This window comes from Pseudorca crassidens, chromosome 1 (genome assembly GCF_039906515.1).
Source record: "Pseudorca crassidens isolate mPseCra1 chromosome 1, mPseCra1.hap1, whole genome shotgun sequence".
In the NCBI taxonomy this organism is placed as follows: Eukaryota; Metazoa; Chordata; class Mammalia; order Artiodactyla; family Delphinidae; genus Pseudorca; species Pseudorca crassidens.
This window is the reverse complement of record NC_090296.1, coordinates 119630151-119647597: the sequence shown is the minus strand read 5'-3', so window position 1 is coordinate 119647597 and position 17447 is coordinate 119630151. Positions and strand designations below refer to the sequence as shown.

The 17447-nt window shown below is 35.6% G+C and overlaps 1 protein-coding gene across 11 annotated transcripts in view; it reads left to right on the top strand.

Annotated features, from left to right (window-relative positions):
- Window positions 1–17447, top strand: part of MYO9A (myosin IXA) — a 271301-nt gene that overhangs the window by 81330 nt on the left and 172524 nt on the right. For all 11 annotated transcript variants that reach the window (XM_067752245.1, XM_067752263.1, XM_067752254.1 and 8 more), the window contains exons 10-12: window positions 2855–2971; window positions 4817–4951; window positions 15499–15620. In XM_067752245.1, coding sequence (XP_067608346.1) covers window positions 2855–2971; window positions 4817–4951; window positions 15499–15620 — 374 coding nt within the window. The remainder of the gene's footprint in view (window positions 1–2854; window positions 2972–4816; window positions 4952–15498; window positions 15621–17447) is intronic.

Here is a 17447-nt window from a genome sequence, read left to right as displayed (position 1 = left end):
TTTTGTTCATCTTTTACATAAAAGTTCAATGCTTTTATATTTTCTTTCTCAACTTTTTTCATTATTAAATATTTCTTTATGTTTATTTACATGTTTAACTTTAACTTCAACATTTTGAGATTATTTTTGTAGCCCCTGCTTTATTTTTGTTTATGTTTGTTTGGTATATTTATTTGTTTAGTAAATATTTGAAAACACTTTTTGTGCCTGGAATTGTGCTAGGCATTATGAGTAAAATGAAGAGCAGTCCTTGAGGATTCTAGTATTTTGTCTGAAGAGCAATGGAAAGAAGGGTTTTAAGCAAAAAAGTTGCCTTAGATATTTTTTAAAGGACAATCTGGCAGCAGTGTGAAAAAATTAGTTGGAGGAGAGCGTGTTAGTTTTCTATAGCTGTGTAACAAACTTAGTGACTTACTATAATACAGATTTATTATCTGACAGTTTCCATGAATCATCAGTCTGGGCACAGGTTAGCTGGGTCCTCTGCTCAGGGTTTCACCAGGCTGAAGTCAAGATATTCATGATGGCTGTGACCTTATCTGAGACTCAACATCCTCTTCTAAGTTCACAGGTTGTTGACAGGATTCACTTCCTTGCAGTTGTAGGACTGAGATCCATAATTTCTTGTTGGCTGTTAGGGGCCATTCTCAGCACCTAGAGTCTACTTGCCATTTCCTGCCATGTGGTCCTGTACACAACATGGCAGTTTGCTTCTTCAAGGCCAGCAGGAGAATCTCTGATGGATGGGCTCAGTCCCTAGTAAGTCAGCTCTACCCAAGACAGTATCTCTTGGGTTAACTAAAAAATTCAGCTGATTTGGGGCCACAATTATATCTTTAAAATCCCTTCGCCCTTGTCATATAACAAAAGATAGTTATGGGAGTGAAATCCATCATTTACAGTCCTGTTCACACTTACTGGGAGAGGATATAGAGAACATGTACACCTGGTGATGGGAATCATTCTAACCCAGAGGGCAAGAGTGAATGTGGAATGATGAGTTTGGAGGCTATAGTAGTTAGTACTCCTGAGGAGAAAGATGCTTGCTGCTATGTCTAGAATGGTGACCTACTGATAGGGAGAAATGGATGTATTTAAAAAGAAAGAAATTTAGATGGTAAAAGCAACAAGATTGGGCAATGATTTGCTTAGTGGGAAGCAGGGAGGAAGAAGGAGATGTCAAGGATGAATCCTGATTTTCTGGTACACACAACTGTAGAATATTGGTACCATTCAGTGAGACAGGAAACACTGAACGAGATCTTATTTGAGTGAGAAAATAATTAATTGGTATTTGGGCTTATTGAGGTTAAGCTGTGATAGGCAGGACTGCATTTCAGAGAAAAGAGGCTAAAAGTATAATATTGGGAGTTATGGTGTAAATAGGCATTATATTTGTATATTTGGTATATTTGGATTCTCTATAAATCTATTAATTTGATATGGAGGTTTTCTTTTAACTACAAAATTCAACTCATTTATATTCATTGTGATAACGAACATGTTTTCTTACTGTGTGTTTTAAAATATTTTGCTTTTGCTGAATTTAATCAGATTGTCTTTATTCTTTTTCCTCTCCTCTGGGGAAAATAGAATGGTTATTCTCTCTATATTTTCTACTATTGATTTTCTTTTTATTTTAAAGATACTTGGTTGATAACTTGCCTAAGAATAGACTTTTAGGGCCACATCCTTTTTTCTCTCAGAACTTCTAAACGTTTTCCAATTATTTTCAAGTGTCTAGTGTTGAAGATAGAGAATTTAATACCTGTCTTCTCTTTCCTATGTAGGTGATAGTTTAGGTAGGTAGTTTTTGTTCTGGAAACTTGAGGAGGTTTTTTTTCCACTGAAATTCAGAAATTCATTCATCATCTATGTGTGGTCGGTTATAGTATTGTCTCCATTTTACAAATGTAAAAAAAGCTGTAGCCTAAGAGTTTAAGTAACTTGACCAAGGTCAAATAGCTGGAATAAGTAGAGAAACCGGGACTGGAAGATAGTCTAGCTCTTAATCAACACTCTCTACTTCCTCTAAAATTAAGAACATAGATATAAATATGTACCTGACTATACAAGCTGCAAAATAAGTCCCTAGATGAGAAGTACATAAATTATTAGCATTTGTATTCTTTTAAGTTCTAGGACTCAGCTGTCTAAGATACGTGCCCCACAATCCTCTTTTTAGGTTGCGGTACTTTCTAAATGTTGGATTTTCTTTAAGTAATAGACTTCATTTTTTAGACTAATTTCAGATTTACACAAAAATTGAGCAGATAGTACGGAGAGTTTCCATAAACTAGGGAAGGCTTGAGGTGAGGGGAAAAAGTAAATCACATAACTCCATAATGAAAGAATTGTTACTGTTTGGGGATGGAGAAATTCTAAAGGTTACTGTGGATGACAAGCTGAAGACAGCCAGGAGTGTAATTGTGGTGGTGTGACTAGGATTCCACAGATAACTGATGCCTTTTTGATAATTGATTCCTATGCCTGGAATACTCTTCCCCACTTTAGTTGGCAAAGTTCATTTATTTATAAAGTTCCTATTCTACCTTCTTTACTAGGTGAAATATATACCCCAGTTTTCAGTAAAAGTGTTTTGAAATGTGTGGACTCATGTTTTGTTTCCTTTATCTTTCATGGCAGTTTAAGCCTGGATTCCCTGAGTTGGATTAAATTAATGAGTATATATAAAAAACTTCAATTGTAGGTTATTTATATTGAAAGAAAAATTAATTTCTAATTCAGGATAATAAGCTTTCTTTCTTGAATGAGAACAAAACACTTTGTTGTAGTATCTTAGTCAGATTGTTGCCAATTTCACTTAGACTCCTAACTTTTTTTTTTTTTCCAGGCTGTGACAGTGAGGAACTCCATGGCTAAGTCTTTATATAGTGCCCTGTTTGACTGGATAGTTTTTCGGATTAATCATGCACTTATGAATAGTAAAGATTTGGAGCAAAATACCAAGGTAGACATATATTGGATTATAATATATTTTTCCTGAAAAACTGTTTTAATAAAATGGGTAATGCATAAAATTTAAAAACATAGAGTTATATAGAGTAATAAGTTCACCTTTTATCTGTATTCCCTGCTATTTCTCTCCTTATTTCTGCTTCTATGACCCTATTCAGCAAAACTGTTCTGTGTGTCTTTCCAGAGCTTTTTTCCTATGTACTTACATTCCTATAGATGTACATGTACAGAGTTGCTTTTAAACGTAAAAATAGGATCATGCTATCTGTATTGTTTCTAATTTGTATTTTTTTTTACCTGGTTATGTCTTGAAATATATCTAGACCTCATTATTTTTAATATTTAAATGTAAAACGTAAATATTTAAATGTAAAATTGCTCTTACATGACCTTTTCATGCTTTGAGTAAGCCCACAGGTAGAAAGTTGATTTTAATTCTAACCTAATATACCAAGTTGACTTATTTTTTTTAATTAATTAATTAATTTTATTTTTGGCTGCATTGGGTCTTCACTGCAGTGCATGGGCTTCTCATTGCAGTGGCTTCTCTTGTTGTGGAGCACGGGCTCTAGGCGTGTGGGCTTCAGTAGTTGTGGCACGTGGGCTCAGTAGTTGTGGCTTGCGGGCTCTAGAGCACAGGCTCAGTAGTTATGGCGCATGGGCTTAGTTGCTCTGTGGCATGTGGGATGTTGCCAGACCAGGGCTCGAACCCATGTCCCTTGCATTGGCAGGTGGATTCTTAACCACTGCGCCACCAGGGAAGTCCCAAGTTGACTTATTTTTGAAGATCATTATTTTCACTGTTTTTTGTAAGGGCTTAGAATTAGTCAGCAGTATTAATCACACAAAATACTCTTAATGGAGACTTTTAAAAGTCTCTTACTATTTATCACTCATTACATCAGTTTGCCCAGTATCTCTCTTAGCACCAGTGGAGAAAAATTATTTTCATTTAATCAAAATTGTCATACAACTGTATTTTAAGAATAAGGTGGGGTGGTGAGAAGAATGGTGGTTTGGGATATTAGAACTGAATATTTATCATCCATAGTAAGAAGTTAGAAGGTAATTTCTGGAGGTAAAATATCAAGAAATAGAAGAATAAACATTTTTTACTATATTATACTATTCTTTACCAAACAACTAAAAAGATTTGAGTGTTGTTGACTTTATGGAGCAGAAATTGAGGGTGGAGAAGGGATTGTTGTTTTTTGTTATAATCCTTTTAGAAATGTTTAATGTCATAAATCTTGTGTGTTTCTTTTTTTTGATAAAAATTTTTAAAGTTTTAACTTCAAGAAACCACATATTATGATATCCAGTTTCATTTCTAGCCTGTGTAAGACTATTTTAAACATACCTGTTAGCTTGATTCTTAATGCAGAATTTTATTGGGATAGAGAAGTCAAACTAGGAACAATTGCATGATCCTTTTGGCATAACCAGGCATAGCTAGGAGTAACCTAGCTTTACTTTAGTAACCTTCTGACTTTCCAATAGCCTGTTTTTCCCTTCCCTGTCTCTTGGGTTTTAGAGATTTGTGATATTGAGGTAACAGGTCATTAACTCTGCTTTGCACATTTTTGTACAGTAATCAATGAATTACATGTGTTAAAACTTTGGATCTATTTTTATAACTAAGATAAAAAGAAAAAGATGAAGAAAAAGAGAACTAACATGCTTTTCATTTATAGTAATATTTTGACTGAACACTGGTCCCCCAAGTTTTCCTCTCTACTGCTGTTGAAGAACATTTTGTTACTTACATTGTGAATATTATTCATGAAATAAATTTGAGCATCCTTTTTTAACCATAATTTTTTTTCCTGTTTCATAGACTTTGTCCATTGGTGTTCTTGATATTTTTGGGTTTGAAGATTATGAAAATAACAGCTTTGAACAGTTCTGTATTAATTTTGCTAATGAACGCTTACAACACTACTTTAATCAGCATATCTTTAAATTGGAGCAGGTGAGTACCTGAATGTGTGTACACTTGCCCCCTTCCTGCTCCCTAAACCCTAACCCCCACCTTCACATACACACACATAAATTTTTTTTTTTTTTTTTTTTTTTTTTTGCGGTACGCGGGCCTCTCACTGCTGTGGCCTCTCCCACTGCGGAGCACAGGCTCCGGGCGTGCAGGCTCTGCGGCCATGGCTCACGGGCCCAGCTGCTCCGCGGCACATGGGATCCTCCCGGACCGGGGCACAAACCCACGTCCCCTGCATCGGCAGGCGGACTCCCAACCACTGCGCCACCAGGGAAGCTCCATAAATTTTTGAGTCATAGTCGTGATAAGTATTTTAAATGTTGTATTTCAATATAGATATTATTGACTTCATATTAGTGTAAGCAAATGACAGATCAGAGCATAGTTTGGGGGCCTTATCACACAGGGTTTTCTTTTTTGTTTAATAGGCCTCAAGTATTAGAATCAATAATATGTGCTTGTTTGACTGCACCTTTGAATGAAAAAATACGGGTTTGTTTTGCATTTTTGTTGATGTTTTTGATTTTTAATTGCCGCCATGGGCTTGGTCGCTGTGTGTGTAATGTTAAGTGTGGTTGTTGGATTCCTTTGATTTCTTAGTTCGAGGATGGGATAGAGGAGCTTATTAACAGAATCTCAAATGAGCTCAGAATGTGGATACAAAGAAATAGGACAGTGTAGAGAGACCAAAATGAGTAACTAGATATTTCCTGTGAGAAGTTCAAATTGACTGAACTAGTATAGAAAGAGCAAGCCATCAGTTTCTATGACAATTCTTAGGGTAAATGCAGGGTTGAAGGAAATGTGGGCTCTTTCTCCAAGTCAAGTTTGAATTCAGTAACAAGTTGAGATTGTAGCCCAGAATTTCAGTTTGTATAAAAAGAAGCAAGGGGCTTCCCTGGTGGCGCAGTGGTTGGGAGTCCGCCTGCCGATGCAGGGGACACGGGTTCGTGCCCTGGTCTGGGAGGATTCCGCATGCCGCGGAGCGGCTGGGCCCGTGAGCCATGGCCGCTAAGCCTGCGCGTCCGGAGCCTGTGCTCCGCAATGGGAGAGGCCACAGCAGTGAGAGGCCCGTGTACTGCAAAAAAAAAAAAAAAAAAAAGAAGCAGGGTTCACATTCACCTCAAAGGAAATAGTGAAGAAAATAAACGAACAGAAAACCACAACAGGTCTTTCCTGTCATTGAGGCTTGCCGTCCTCTGTCCTGGCTTTAAGCACTGCTATTTTACTTCAAGAGTTATAAGGACTGATTAATATTCACACAAGCAGCATTAGTCTTGGCCATTTTGATAATTCCTTAAAGTTTTTAACACATGACCTTTTAGCTAGACTCTTTTATAGAGCTGTTAAAAGATAGTATTATTTGTTATAATATCACCTAACATATATGTAGTGCTTACTCTTAAGTGGGTACTCTTTTTATTCTGGTGTTGCAAATGATGCCTAAAGCCTGTATTCAAAACACTCTGGCTTCATAATTCTTGCTTTTAATCAAAAGTTGAGCTGGGATTGGTTTCTTTACTCAATCCAGTGTTCTTTTTACTAGATTATGCTAAATCAGTATTTTTATCTCCTAAAATGGCTGTGTGTGTTGGAGGGGTTGAGGAATGCATTTTGTTGAAAGCGTTTTGTATTTTTCAAAGAAAAGCATCAATTGCTCTGTGGATCATTAAACAGAAGACTGGTTAAATTGCTTTTGAAGAAGAAAGGTGTTCTCTTATTGTGAACTGAAATTATTCTTACCTTATTTAGAAGTCTAGATTAGCCATGGAGGAGCCATGAGAAATGCCTTACCTAAAAACATGTATAAAAATAAAACCTTACAGTTGATGGAAAATGTGTTCAAAACTACTTGGTGGGTGGGTGGTCCTCATTTATTTGCTACCCTGCATATCATAGTTGTGGGCAATGTGGTGGAATTATGGATCAAAAGACATAGATACTAAGGTATAGCTTTTTTTTTCTTTCTTTTAAGTCTCAGTATTTTCTTCTGTTATTTGTGATGTAGTGGATAAGCTTTTGATGTAATTTTGGAAAGCTTAGAGAAAATTTATACTTTTTGCCACCCCATCTATTTTTTTTTTTGCGGTACGCGGACCTCTCACTGTTGTGGCCTCTCCCGTTGCGGAGCACAGGCTCTGGACGCGCAGGCTCAGCGGCCATGGCTCATGGGCCCAGCCGCTTCGCGGCATGTGGGATCTTCCCGGACCGGGGCACGAACCCATGTCCCCTGCATCGGCAGGCGGACTCTCAACCACTGCGCCACCAGGGAAGCCCGCACCCCATCTACTTTATTGTTCCTTTCTCTCCCTCCTCATGTTTTTCTACTTAAAATGGATTTTCTGGAAATAAGAGATTTAAGTCAGTTTAAATATTGAGTGTTTTATTTATTTGTGTATCACTGGTCTGGTACCTGTTATGAGATGGGTACTCAGGAACTATTTGTTAAATTCAGTTGAATAGAGAATCAGTTAAGTAGATTAAATTTTTTGAATAAATAAAACACAGAAATAAAAAAGTACCAAAGATGCTTTGGGAGGAAACATCTTGAAAATCTTGATTACTGAAGTTCACTTCTAAATTTTGCCCAAAATTAGTACATATGCACATAGGATGGGAGAGAGATGTAATAGGTGCCATGCAGGATGATAGGTATAAGGTAATCAGATATAAGGTAAAGTAGTGATATAAAGGATGAAATTGATTAGAACTTACTGAAAGTCTGCAAAGATTTCCCAGGGGTGATTCTGGAATAGAGTTTTGAATAGAAAGTTGAGCTCACCAGACTGTCAGTGGGGAAAAGATATTTTAAACAAAGGTAACAGTATCTTTAAAACTGTGAGGCATAGAATAGCACAGCAGTTTTGATGAATTGGAAATGATTCAATATAGCTAAAATATAGGACATAAGGATGGAGGCAGGAAGGGAGATAAGTTTGATGAAATAGCCTGGGGTCAGAGAGTTGTGCAGAGAAGATTAGAATTTTTCTTTTAGAGAATGAGGAGCTATTTGAAGTATATTTAGCAGAGGATTTGAAATGGAACTGTGGAAGATGGATTGAAGGGAGGTGAACTGGAGAGAAGGACATAATCCATGAGCCAGTTGAAGTAGTATGGGAGAGTGACTCTGAGTCCTGAATCAAGGTATTTATAGAGATAATGTGGAATAAGAGACAGATGAAAAGAGGTTTCTGTGATTTGAAAATCTGTTTCCTGTTATAATTTGTAATACGGCTCTTTTCTTATTTCCTTTACTTGCTCAGAATTATTCCTTAGGTCATTGATTCATCAGTAAATCGAATAACAATTATGTATCAGGCACTGTTAGGCACTGAAGATAGACATTTTAGAGTTCAGGTATCTTACTGTGGAGTTCATAATCTAGTGAGTTGTTCTTTTGTCTATCCCACTTCTGGGGATGTCAGACTAGGAAATTTTGACGAAACTTGCTTGCAGAACACCTAAAAAAAAACTGAACAAAACATATTTGAAAGCATTGGAGTACCTTCAAATAAGTGAAGTTTTATAGGACTTAGATATGTAAGCACGAAACCCGGGATTTGAGCCCAGCATTCGGGGACTGCTTTGTTCCTAGAGACATTTCTGTTCTGGTAGAGGGCTGCCAGATTCTGAAAGAGCCAGGCTTGAGAATCTGAGAAGCCTAAATGGGTTTTCTCCAGATTAAAGAACAAGGAGGAACCCCCTGGCAACTCCCACAGGCTTTAGGTTGAAGACCTCAATGGGTTATATCTTAGAGTAAAGGTAAAGCAGAAATAGTGAAGGCATCATAGGGACTGAAGCCCAGTTTAAAATAATCTCAGTTCTTCACTGGGTTAAAATAGTGTAGAATTTCCAGCATTCTTAGCCACCTGCTAAGAGCAAATTCAGTCTCCAGTGGAGGAAGAAATCATTCTAGTGCTAAAGTTATCTCTATACTTTTTCCTATACAAGCATTCAGTTTTTAACTGAGAAGTTTGTTTGTTTTTTAAGACATACAAGGAAGGAAACCAACATGAATAAGAACCAAGTGAGACAATAGACTATATACCATAGGGGATCCAGATAATGAGTTTATCAGACATGAACTTTAAAGTAACAGTGGTTACAAGAAATTTTTTTAAGTGATAATTTTATTAAAGAACTACAAAATTTTTTAAAAATCCTAAATTTAGGAAAATTTAAAACTAATTTAGAACTAAAGGAAAATTTTAAAAATTTAGAACTAAAAAGTAGAGTGAAATTAAAAACATTAGTTTTTCACAGTTTGTTAGATATAGCTTAAGAGAAAATTAGTGATGTGGAAGATTGGCCAGAAGAAATAACAGCCTGATGAATAAAGCTAAAAGAGGAAAATACAAACAGTGTAAGAGACATAGGGCATAGTAAAAAAGTCTAACATCTGTGTAACAGGAATTCTGGAAAGATGTATGTGAAAGAGAGAGAATAGGATAGAAGCTGTATTTGAAAAAAGTGATGGCTGAGAATTTTCCAAAACTTAAAACATAAAACAAAAAAAATTCATCAAGCACACATTTGAGAAGCCCTAAGAATGCAAAACATGATAAGAATAAAGACAGCCATACAGTAAGACAAAGACAGGGACTTCCCTGGTGGCACAGTGGTTAAGAATCTGCCTGCCAGTGCAGGGGACACGGGTTTGAGCCCTGGTCTGGGAAGATCCCACATACCATGGAGCAACTAAGCCCATGCGCCACAACTACTAAGCCTGTGATCTAGAGCCCGTGAGCCACAACTACTGAAGCCCGCACGCCTAGAGCCCGTGCTCCACAACAAGAGAGGCCACTGCAATGAGAAGCCTGCGCACGGCAACGAAGACCCAATGTGGCCAAAAAAAAAATAAAAAAAAAAACCCCAATGAAAACAATATCTGAGAAGCAGCCAGAGATGGGGGAAACAGTACCTTTAAAGAAGCAACAATAAGGGCTTCCCTGGTGGCACAGTGGTTGAGAGTCTGCCTGCTGATGCAGGGGACACGGGTTCGTGCCCCGGTCTGGGAAGATCCCACATGCCGTGGAGCAGCTAGGCCCGTGAGCCATGGCCGCTGAGCCTGCACGTCCGGAGCCTGTGCTCCACAACAGGAGAGGCCACAACAGTGAGAGGCCCGCATACCGCAAAAAAAAAAAAAGCAACAATAAGATTGGAAGTCAGTCTTTCAGGGGAGACAGTGGATGCCAGAAGACAGTGGGGTATTTTCCTTAAAACTGAAGCATGTTATTTAGGCAGTAACTAAATTATTCCCGTTGTCACTGAGTTGCAGGAATGAATGAAAAGCAATGAACAATGTAAAAAAGTGGGTGAATCTAAATGAATTTTAACAAAATTAGACAAAGATAAAAATATCTTTTGTGGTTTAATGTCTGTGTAGAACTAAAACATGTGAGTACAATAGCATTTAATTCAGGAAGGGATACAGAATTTAAGGTATTGTAATATCTTTGTATTAAATGCCAAGTGATAGAAGATTTTTTTCTCTGTTAGACATTGATCAGTTAAGAATGTGTCTTATAATTTTATGATAACCACCAAGTAATAAAAGGATATAAAACTCTCAAGTTAATATAGGAAGCAAGTGAAGTAAAAACAACTCTAGTAATACAAAAGAAAGCAAGAAAGAGGTATAAAAGCAATAACAAGAAAGCAGGACAAATAACAAATGGTAAGATGGTGATTTAATCCCACAAATACCAGTAATTGCATTAAATATAAATGGACTAATTACTCCAACTAGAAGCCAAAGATTGTCAGGCTGAATGTAAAATAAGACTAAATCGTTCCTTCTAAGAGAGACTCTTTAAATATAAGCATACAGAAAGGTTAAAAGTAAAAGGATGGAAAAAGATTTAGCAAGCCTTAACAAAAACAAAAGAACTGATATAACTGTATTAGTGTCACACTTTAAGCATTGCCAGAGATAAAAAAAGGAGTATTTGATAATACTAAAAGGATTAGTTCATCAGAAAGTATACAATTCCAGATTTATAGGTACCTCATAATACGGCCTCAAAGTATATAAAACAAGAAATTGATAAAACTAAAAACAAATATATATTTGCAATTTTAGTGGAATATTTTAACATACCTTGCTGAATAGCTGATAGAACAAGCAGACAAAAAATTGGTAAGGATACAGAAGATGTAAAGCACCCAGAGAATTGGATGGGTGCGTTTTTTTGTTTGTTTGTTTGTTTTGCGGTACGCGGGCCTCTCACTGTTGTGGCCTCTCCCGCTGCGGAGCACAGGCTCTGGACGCGCAGGCTCAGCGGCCATGGCTCACGGGCCCAGCCGCTCCGCAGCATGTGGGATCTTCTCAGACCGGGGCACGAACCCGTGTCCCCTGCATCGGCAGGCGGACTCTCAACCACTGCGCCACCAGGGAAGCCTGGGTGGGTGCTTTTGAGGGTACCTAGTTCTGCCTGCCCTTGATGTCAGAATGCCAATTTCCCTGGGTCTGAGGCCTGTATCAAATAAGGATATAGAAGATTTTTAAGGCAAATACTTATCTGACATATATAGATAACTGCAAATTTACAAAATTTGCTTATATACTGGACCATAAAACAAGGGTCAAATTTCACAGTTTTGAAATCACACAGATCTCAATACCATAATGAATTTATATCAGAAACCAATAACAAGAAGATAACTGGAAAATACTTTATGATTAAAAATTAAGTAATGAATTTCTAGATAGCCTAGAAGTTGAAAAAAATTAGAAAATATATTGAACTTAATATATTACATATTAAAACTTGTGACTAAAGGTGCACTTGAGTCACTAAAGAAGTGTGACTAATGATTTACTTAGAGGAAAATTTTATAGTTGTTAGAAGATTTTAAGGTTGAAGAGCAACGATTAACAAATTGGAAAAAGACCAGCAAACTAAACCAAAGGAAAGTGGAAAGAGGGAAATAATAAAGAAAAAAAGATTAAATAAAAGTGAAAACAAATATATTATGGGAGAGGATCAACAGAGTGAAAAGTAATACTTTGAAATGACTAATAACATTGATATAACCCTTAAGAAATTGGTGTGAGAGAGAGACAGAGAGGGATGTAAATAGCCAGAATTCCAATGATAAAGACCACATAATTGTGTATCCTACACATGTTAAAACGATAGTAGGATATACTAAACAACTTCATGTCTGTAAGCCTTATTAAATGATATGAGAAAAAACTTTTCAAAACTGACACAGATGAAATACAAAGTTTAACTCTAGAACTATTAAAGAAATTGAATATGTAATTAAAAACCTTTCCATAAAGAACATCGAAAGCCAAAATGACACCACTGATGAATTCTGCTGACTTTGAAAGAATTATTTTCAGTTTGACATAAATTCTTATGCGGAATAGAAAAAAAGGGGACAATTACTCAACACATTTTGGGGGCCAGGATAACATTGCTTTCTAAATCTGTGAAGGATATTATTAGAAGTGGAAATTGTCAATTTCACTCATAAATGTAGACTTAAAAATTCTAAACAAATATATATCCAGCAAGATATATAAAATGATAATACATCAGAACCAAATGGTGTTTTTCCTGTTGCATGTTACATCTAACCACCTATCAATTTAATTCATCTATTAACAAAACAAAAGAAAAAATTCATGGTGCTCTCAGTAGAAATGTAAAAAGCATTTGATAAATTTACATATTCGTTCTTGTTAAAAACAAAACAAAACCCTTAGCAAACTAGATACATATAGAAGGGAACTTCCTGATAAAGGGCATTTACAAAAAAACCAACAGTTAATGTCAAACTTAATGGAAATAGACTGAATGATTTCCTCCTAAGACTGAGAACAAGGCAAGGTTGTTTTCTAAGAATTTTTATCAGGAACACAGGCATGTGAGAACATCCAAATGGGAAGTAAACATAGGAAAAGATTTTTCACTTATTAGTCATTAGGGAAAATAAAATTAAAAACATAATTAAATATTCCTAAGCATTCACCAGAATGACTAAAATGGAAAAGTCTGACAATACAAGTATTAGAGAAATACTGTGCACCGAAAAGTCCCATTACACTGGTGGTAGGTGCATAAATTGGTACAACCACTTTAGAAAGCTGTTTGGCAGTATCTTCTGAGGTTATACATGTGTAGTTTATAAGCCTGTGGTTTCACGCTCAAAATGTATGTAATTATAGAGATGTACAGCATATTAGTGGTTGCCAGGGGTTAGGGATTGGAATTGTGTGGCTATAAAGGGGTAGCACCATCACCTTATGGTGATGGTACAGTCGCGTATCTTTATTTGTGACAGTGGTTGTGCAAGACTACAATGTGATAAAATTGTAGAGTACACACACATATACACACATACACACTACATACACAAATGAGTTCATGTATACCTGATGAAATCTGAGTGAGCTCTGTACATCTCTATAATTACGTTATTTCATAAATGTTACATAAATGGAATTATGCAGTGTGTATCCTTTTGAGGTTGACTTTTTTTTCACTCAGCATAATTTCCTTGAGGTTCATCCAAGTTCTTGCATGTGTCACTCATTCTTTTTTTTTTTTTTTTGGTCTGGGTAGTATTCCCTGGTATATATACACCATAGTTTATTTAATCATTTACCCTCTGGAGGACATTTAGGTATTTTCTAGTTTGGGGCTATGATGAATAAAACTGCCATAAACAAACAAAAAAAAAAAAACCAAAATGTATGTAAATGTTCAACAAGAGTTTTTTATAGAAATGTTCATAATGTCATTATTTTTAATGGCCAGAAATTGGAAATAAGTGTAATGTCTATTAATAGTATATAAATAGGTGAATACATTGTATATAAATACTCAACAGCATTGGTTCTCAAAGAGTGGTTCTTCTCCTACCCCTACTGGTACCATTGACATCACCTGGGCACTCCTTAGAAATACAAATATAGGATCCCACCCTATACCTACTTATTCACAAATTCTGGGTTTGTGGCTTCTGTTTTTAACAAGCTCTCCACATGATTCTGTTGTTATTATTAAAGTTATATATTAAAGTTTGAGACTTAATCTCCGTAGCCGATTTTGGCATACTTTTTCTGTAAAGGGACCAGACAAACCAGTGTTCTAGGTTTGGGGGGCCGTATGGTCTCAGCTCTGCTGTTACATTGAGAAAGCAGCCTGGACAATAATGCATAAATGAGCAAATGTTGTACTCCACAACCCCAGCCCTACAACAATTAAAATGAATGAACTTTAGGTGCATCCTACAACATAATGTTGAGTAAAAGAAAAAAAGCCAGATGAAAAGAATATGTATTATATGATTCTATTTATATAATATTTATAAACAGGTGAATCTTATCAATGGTATTAGAAATTAGGATAATAGTTAACTTTGGGCAAGAGGGTCTGAATCATCATTGGGAAAAGGGGATGAGAAAGGATTTTGGACTGCTAGTAATGTCGATAAAAATCCATATGCTCGTACTATTTAGTATGCTTTTTATCCATGCTCTGAAAAAGAATAGGGAAAAGACTTTCTTACCACTGCTTGGGGGTGACCTTTGTATAGCATTACTTACTTGTGAAATTGTTAATTACGAGGAAAGAATTAAGCATTTACCTTTCCCAATTAGAATGACTGTAGTTTATAGTAGGGTCCACTTTTTCTTTACAGGATAATGATAATACGGAAAGAGTGATAAAATTACAAAATCACTATTTCACAAAACACCATATTTGTAGAGAAGTGTGCAAGTGTAATCAGTAAATAATAAAACCATCAGATGAGCAGGATATTTATTTGGTGCCTAAATATCAGTGCAGTGTAGAAACGTAACTTCTTTGTGCTCAGGGGCATCTTTCTGACAGTTTAGAAGTTAAAGCATCACAGAGATGAATAAAAGAAGATTTCCTAGTATAGAAATTAAGGAAGGACCAATGGGGGCTTCATAAGAGAGTTCTGCATAGTTGCTAGTATGTGAGCTTTGAGTTATTTAGTCTTGAAATTTGGGAAACTACCCTGCCCCCCACCTTTTGAAAGGTGTTGTAAGAGTTTTATTTTGCTGAAGTTCAGTGTGTATGAATTCCATATGATTTATATCAGTGATCACTGGCGGTGATAGTTTTCCACTTTTCCCAGACATTGTTTCATTAAATTCATTGTTGACGATCCAGCAGTTCTTTTTGATGGCTTAGAGTTGTGTGGGAGAAATTAGGCTTTTTCATTTTATATTTTTCCTTAGTGCAGTCATCAGATAGTGTGGCTAAAACAAATCCAGCCCTAAATTCTCATCTGAGTGGAATCACAAATAGGATTCTAACCAGAAAATTTGGTTGCATGCACTTTTAAAAGAAAACAGACATACCCTATATCGAGATTTTATACAAGTGAAATTTATACATTCTTCCATTGTGTGGATTAGTGATTTAAAAGAGAAAAGTTTAAACTATTCTTTTAATCCTGGTAAAAGCTTTTTAGTCCTTATTCTCACATTCCTGTTATTTTCTGCAAGATGAATATATTGTTAATATGTTACTTCCTAGGAGGAATATAGAGCTGAAGGTATCAGCTGGCACAATATAGATTATATTGATAATACCTGTTGCATAAATCTTATTAGCAAGAAACCAACAGGCCTGCTGCATCTTTTGGATGAAGAAAGCAAGTGAGTATGATTCTTTTCAGTTTTGTTATTGGCCATTTGGGCTTTTCATGTCTTCTTAAGCCCTACGTTTTCTTCTTAACATTATTAAGTAAAGAGCCAAAGTTTCCCATGTATGGCTTTTTTGTGCGTGTTTGTGTGTTTCTAAAAAAATTGGATGGACTTCACTATAGAACTCATTTTTTCCTTGAGTTTTTCCAGATTTCTTCTACAGAGTCACTTTGATGTTAGATTTGTTGGTTTCTATTTATTTTTTGTTTTTGTTTTGTGTTCCTGTCTTCTTGAATTAAGTTTGTGTATGTGTGTTTTAAGAATGGGTTTATTTTTAATTTTTATTGGCGTCTAGTTGCCAACTAGATGCCAATAAAAATTAACTTAAAAAAAAGGGTTTTTTTTGCCAGTTAAAGAAGGTCCTTTTTATTTGCAGTGTCATTCCATACAAAAGCAATAGAAAGATAACAGTCTTAACAAGAAGTTTACAATTGAATATTTGAACAGAAAATCTGTACACATTATCATTTACAGTAATTTTACGTGGTAAATTAACTGACTGTAAAAAAAAAAGGTCTTTCTAAATCCTCCTGCTGTCTTAACTCTTGGAGAATTATAGATAGAAGGCCTACTTAGTGCTATTTACAAGTACCAAATTAAGACTGTATAACTTACATAAAGCCCATTAACTTACCAGCTCAATTTAATATCTTTGACTATTCAGTCCTCTTAAAAAAAAAGTTTTATATATGAGATGTGTTTGCAGTTTTCCTGTTTTGCAGAAGAGAATAATAGATTTGTGATAACTGCCATGGCTGTGCAGGTTTTAAGTGGCAACATATGCTAGATATTTGCCATCCCCTGATAACACTGTTCAATATACTAAACTTATATGTATGCTTCAGAAATAAAGCTTCCTATAGCATCCTCCAGAGTGTTCTCAGTGCTCTATAAAGTATTATTTATAGTTTAATTATCCTAAGAGATGGCAAATCTAGAATTGGAGAAACCAAAGTGGTGAAGTATGTGTTGGTTTTCTGTGACTCTTTAGTAAAATATTTAGAACTTGAATTAGTTCACCTGATTCCTCGCTTAATATTATACTCATTAAACTACAATATAAAATATTAAGCATTTACTATCATAGGATGACTATATACCAGGTTTGTGTGGGACAATCTAAAGTTTATGCCTGTTGTTCACTTTAGTTATTAATGGTGCCTACTTTTACTCTCAGAATATCCTGGTATGTATGGTAAGTTATATGTCACCCTGTTAATATGCCATAAACACAGAATTGCTACATAGAATTATAAAGTAATATAGCAGAATGCAAAATATATTGGAAAGGAGACTGCTAACAGTTACATCTACCCACTCTATCACCAGTCTATCACATTTATTTCCATTAATCTAAATGAATTAAAATGCAGCCAACACAAAAAATATTTTAATTTTATGTCCAAAGTCGTGAAAGTTTCTTGTATTGCTCTGTATGTCCTGAAACATACACTGTCTCTTATACAATTGTAAGGTTATTAGTTCTTAACTCAGCTTGCATACCTTACTTCTGGTGTATTTTATTTTGGAAAGCGTCATAGGTGATTTTTGATATTTAGTGTTGAGACCCATTATGGTAGATATTGAAATGATAAGCAGTTCTTTTTGTTTGAGCTATATTATGGTAAAAGGACAAGAAAGTTTAAGTAATCGAGAAAAAGATCATATATGTAGTAAATGATGGACTCGAGATTCAAACTCAAATATTGAAATTCAAATACCTGGACTCCAGGTATTTCTAACTAAGCTTTATTTATTTATTTTTTTAACCTGAGCTTT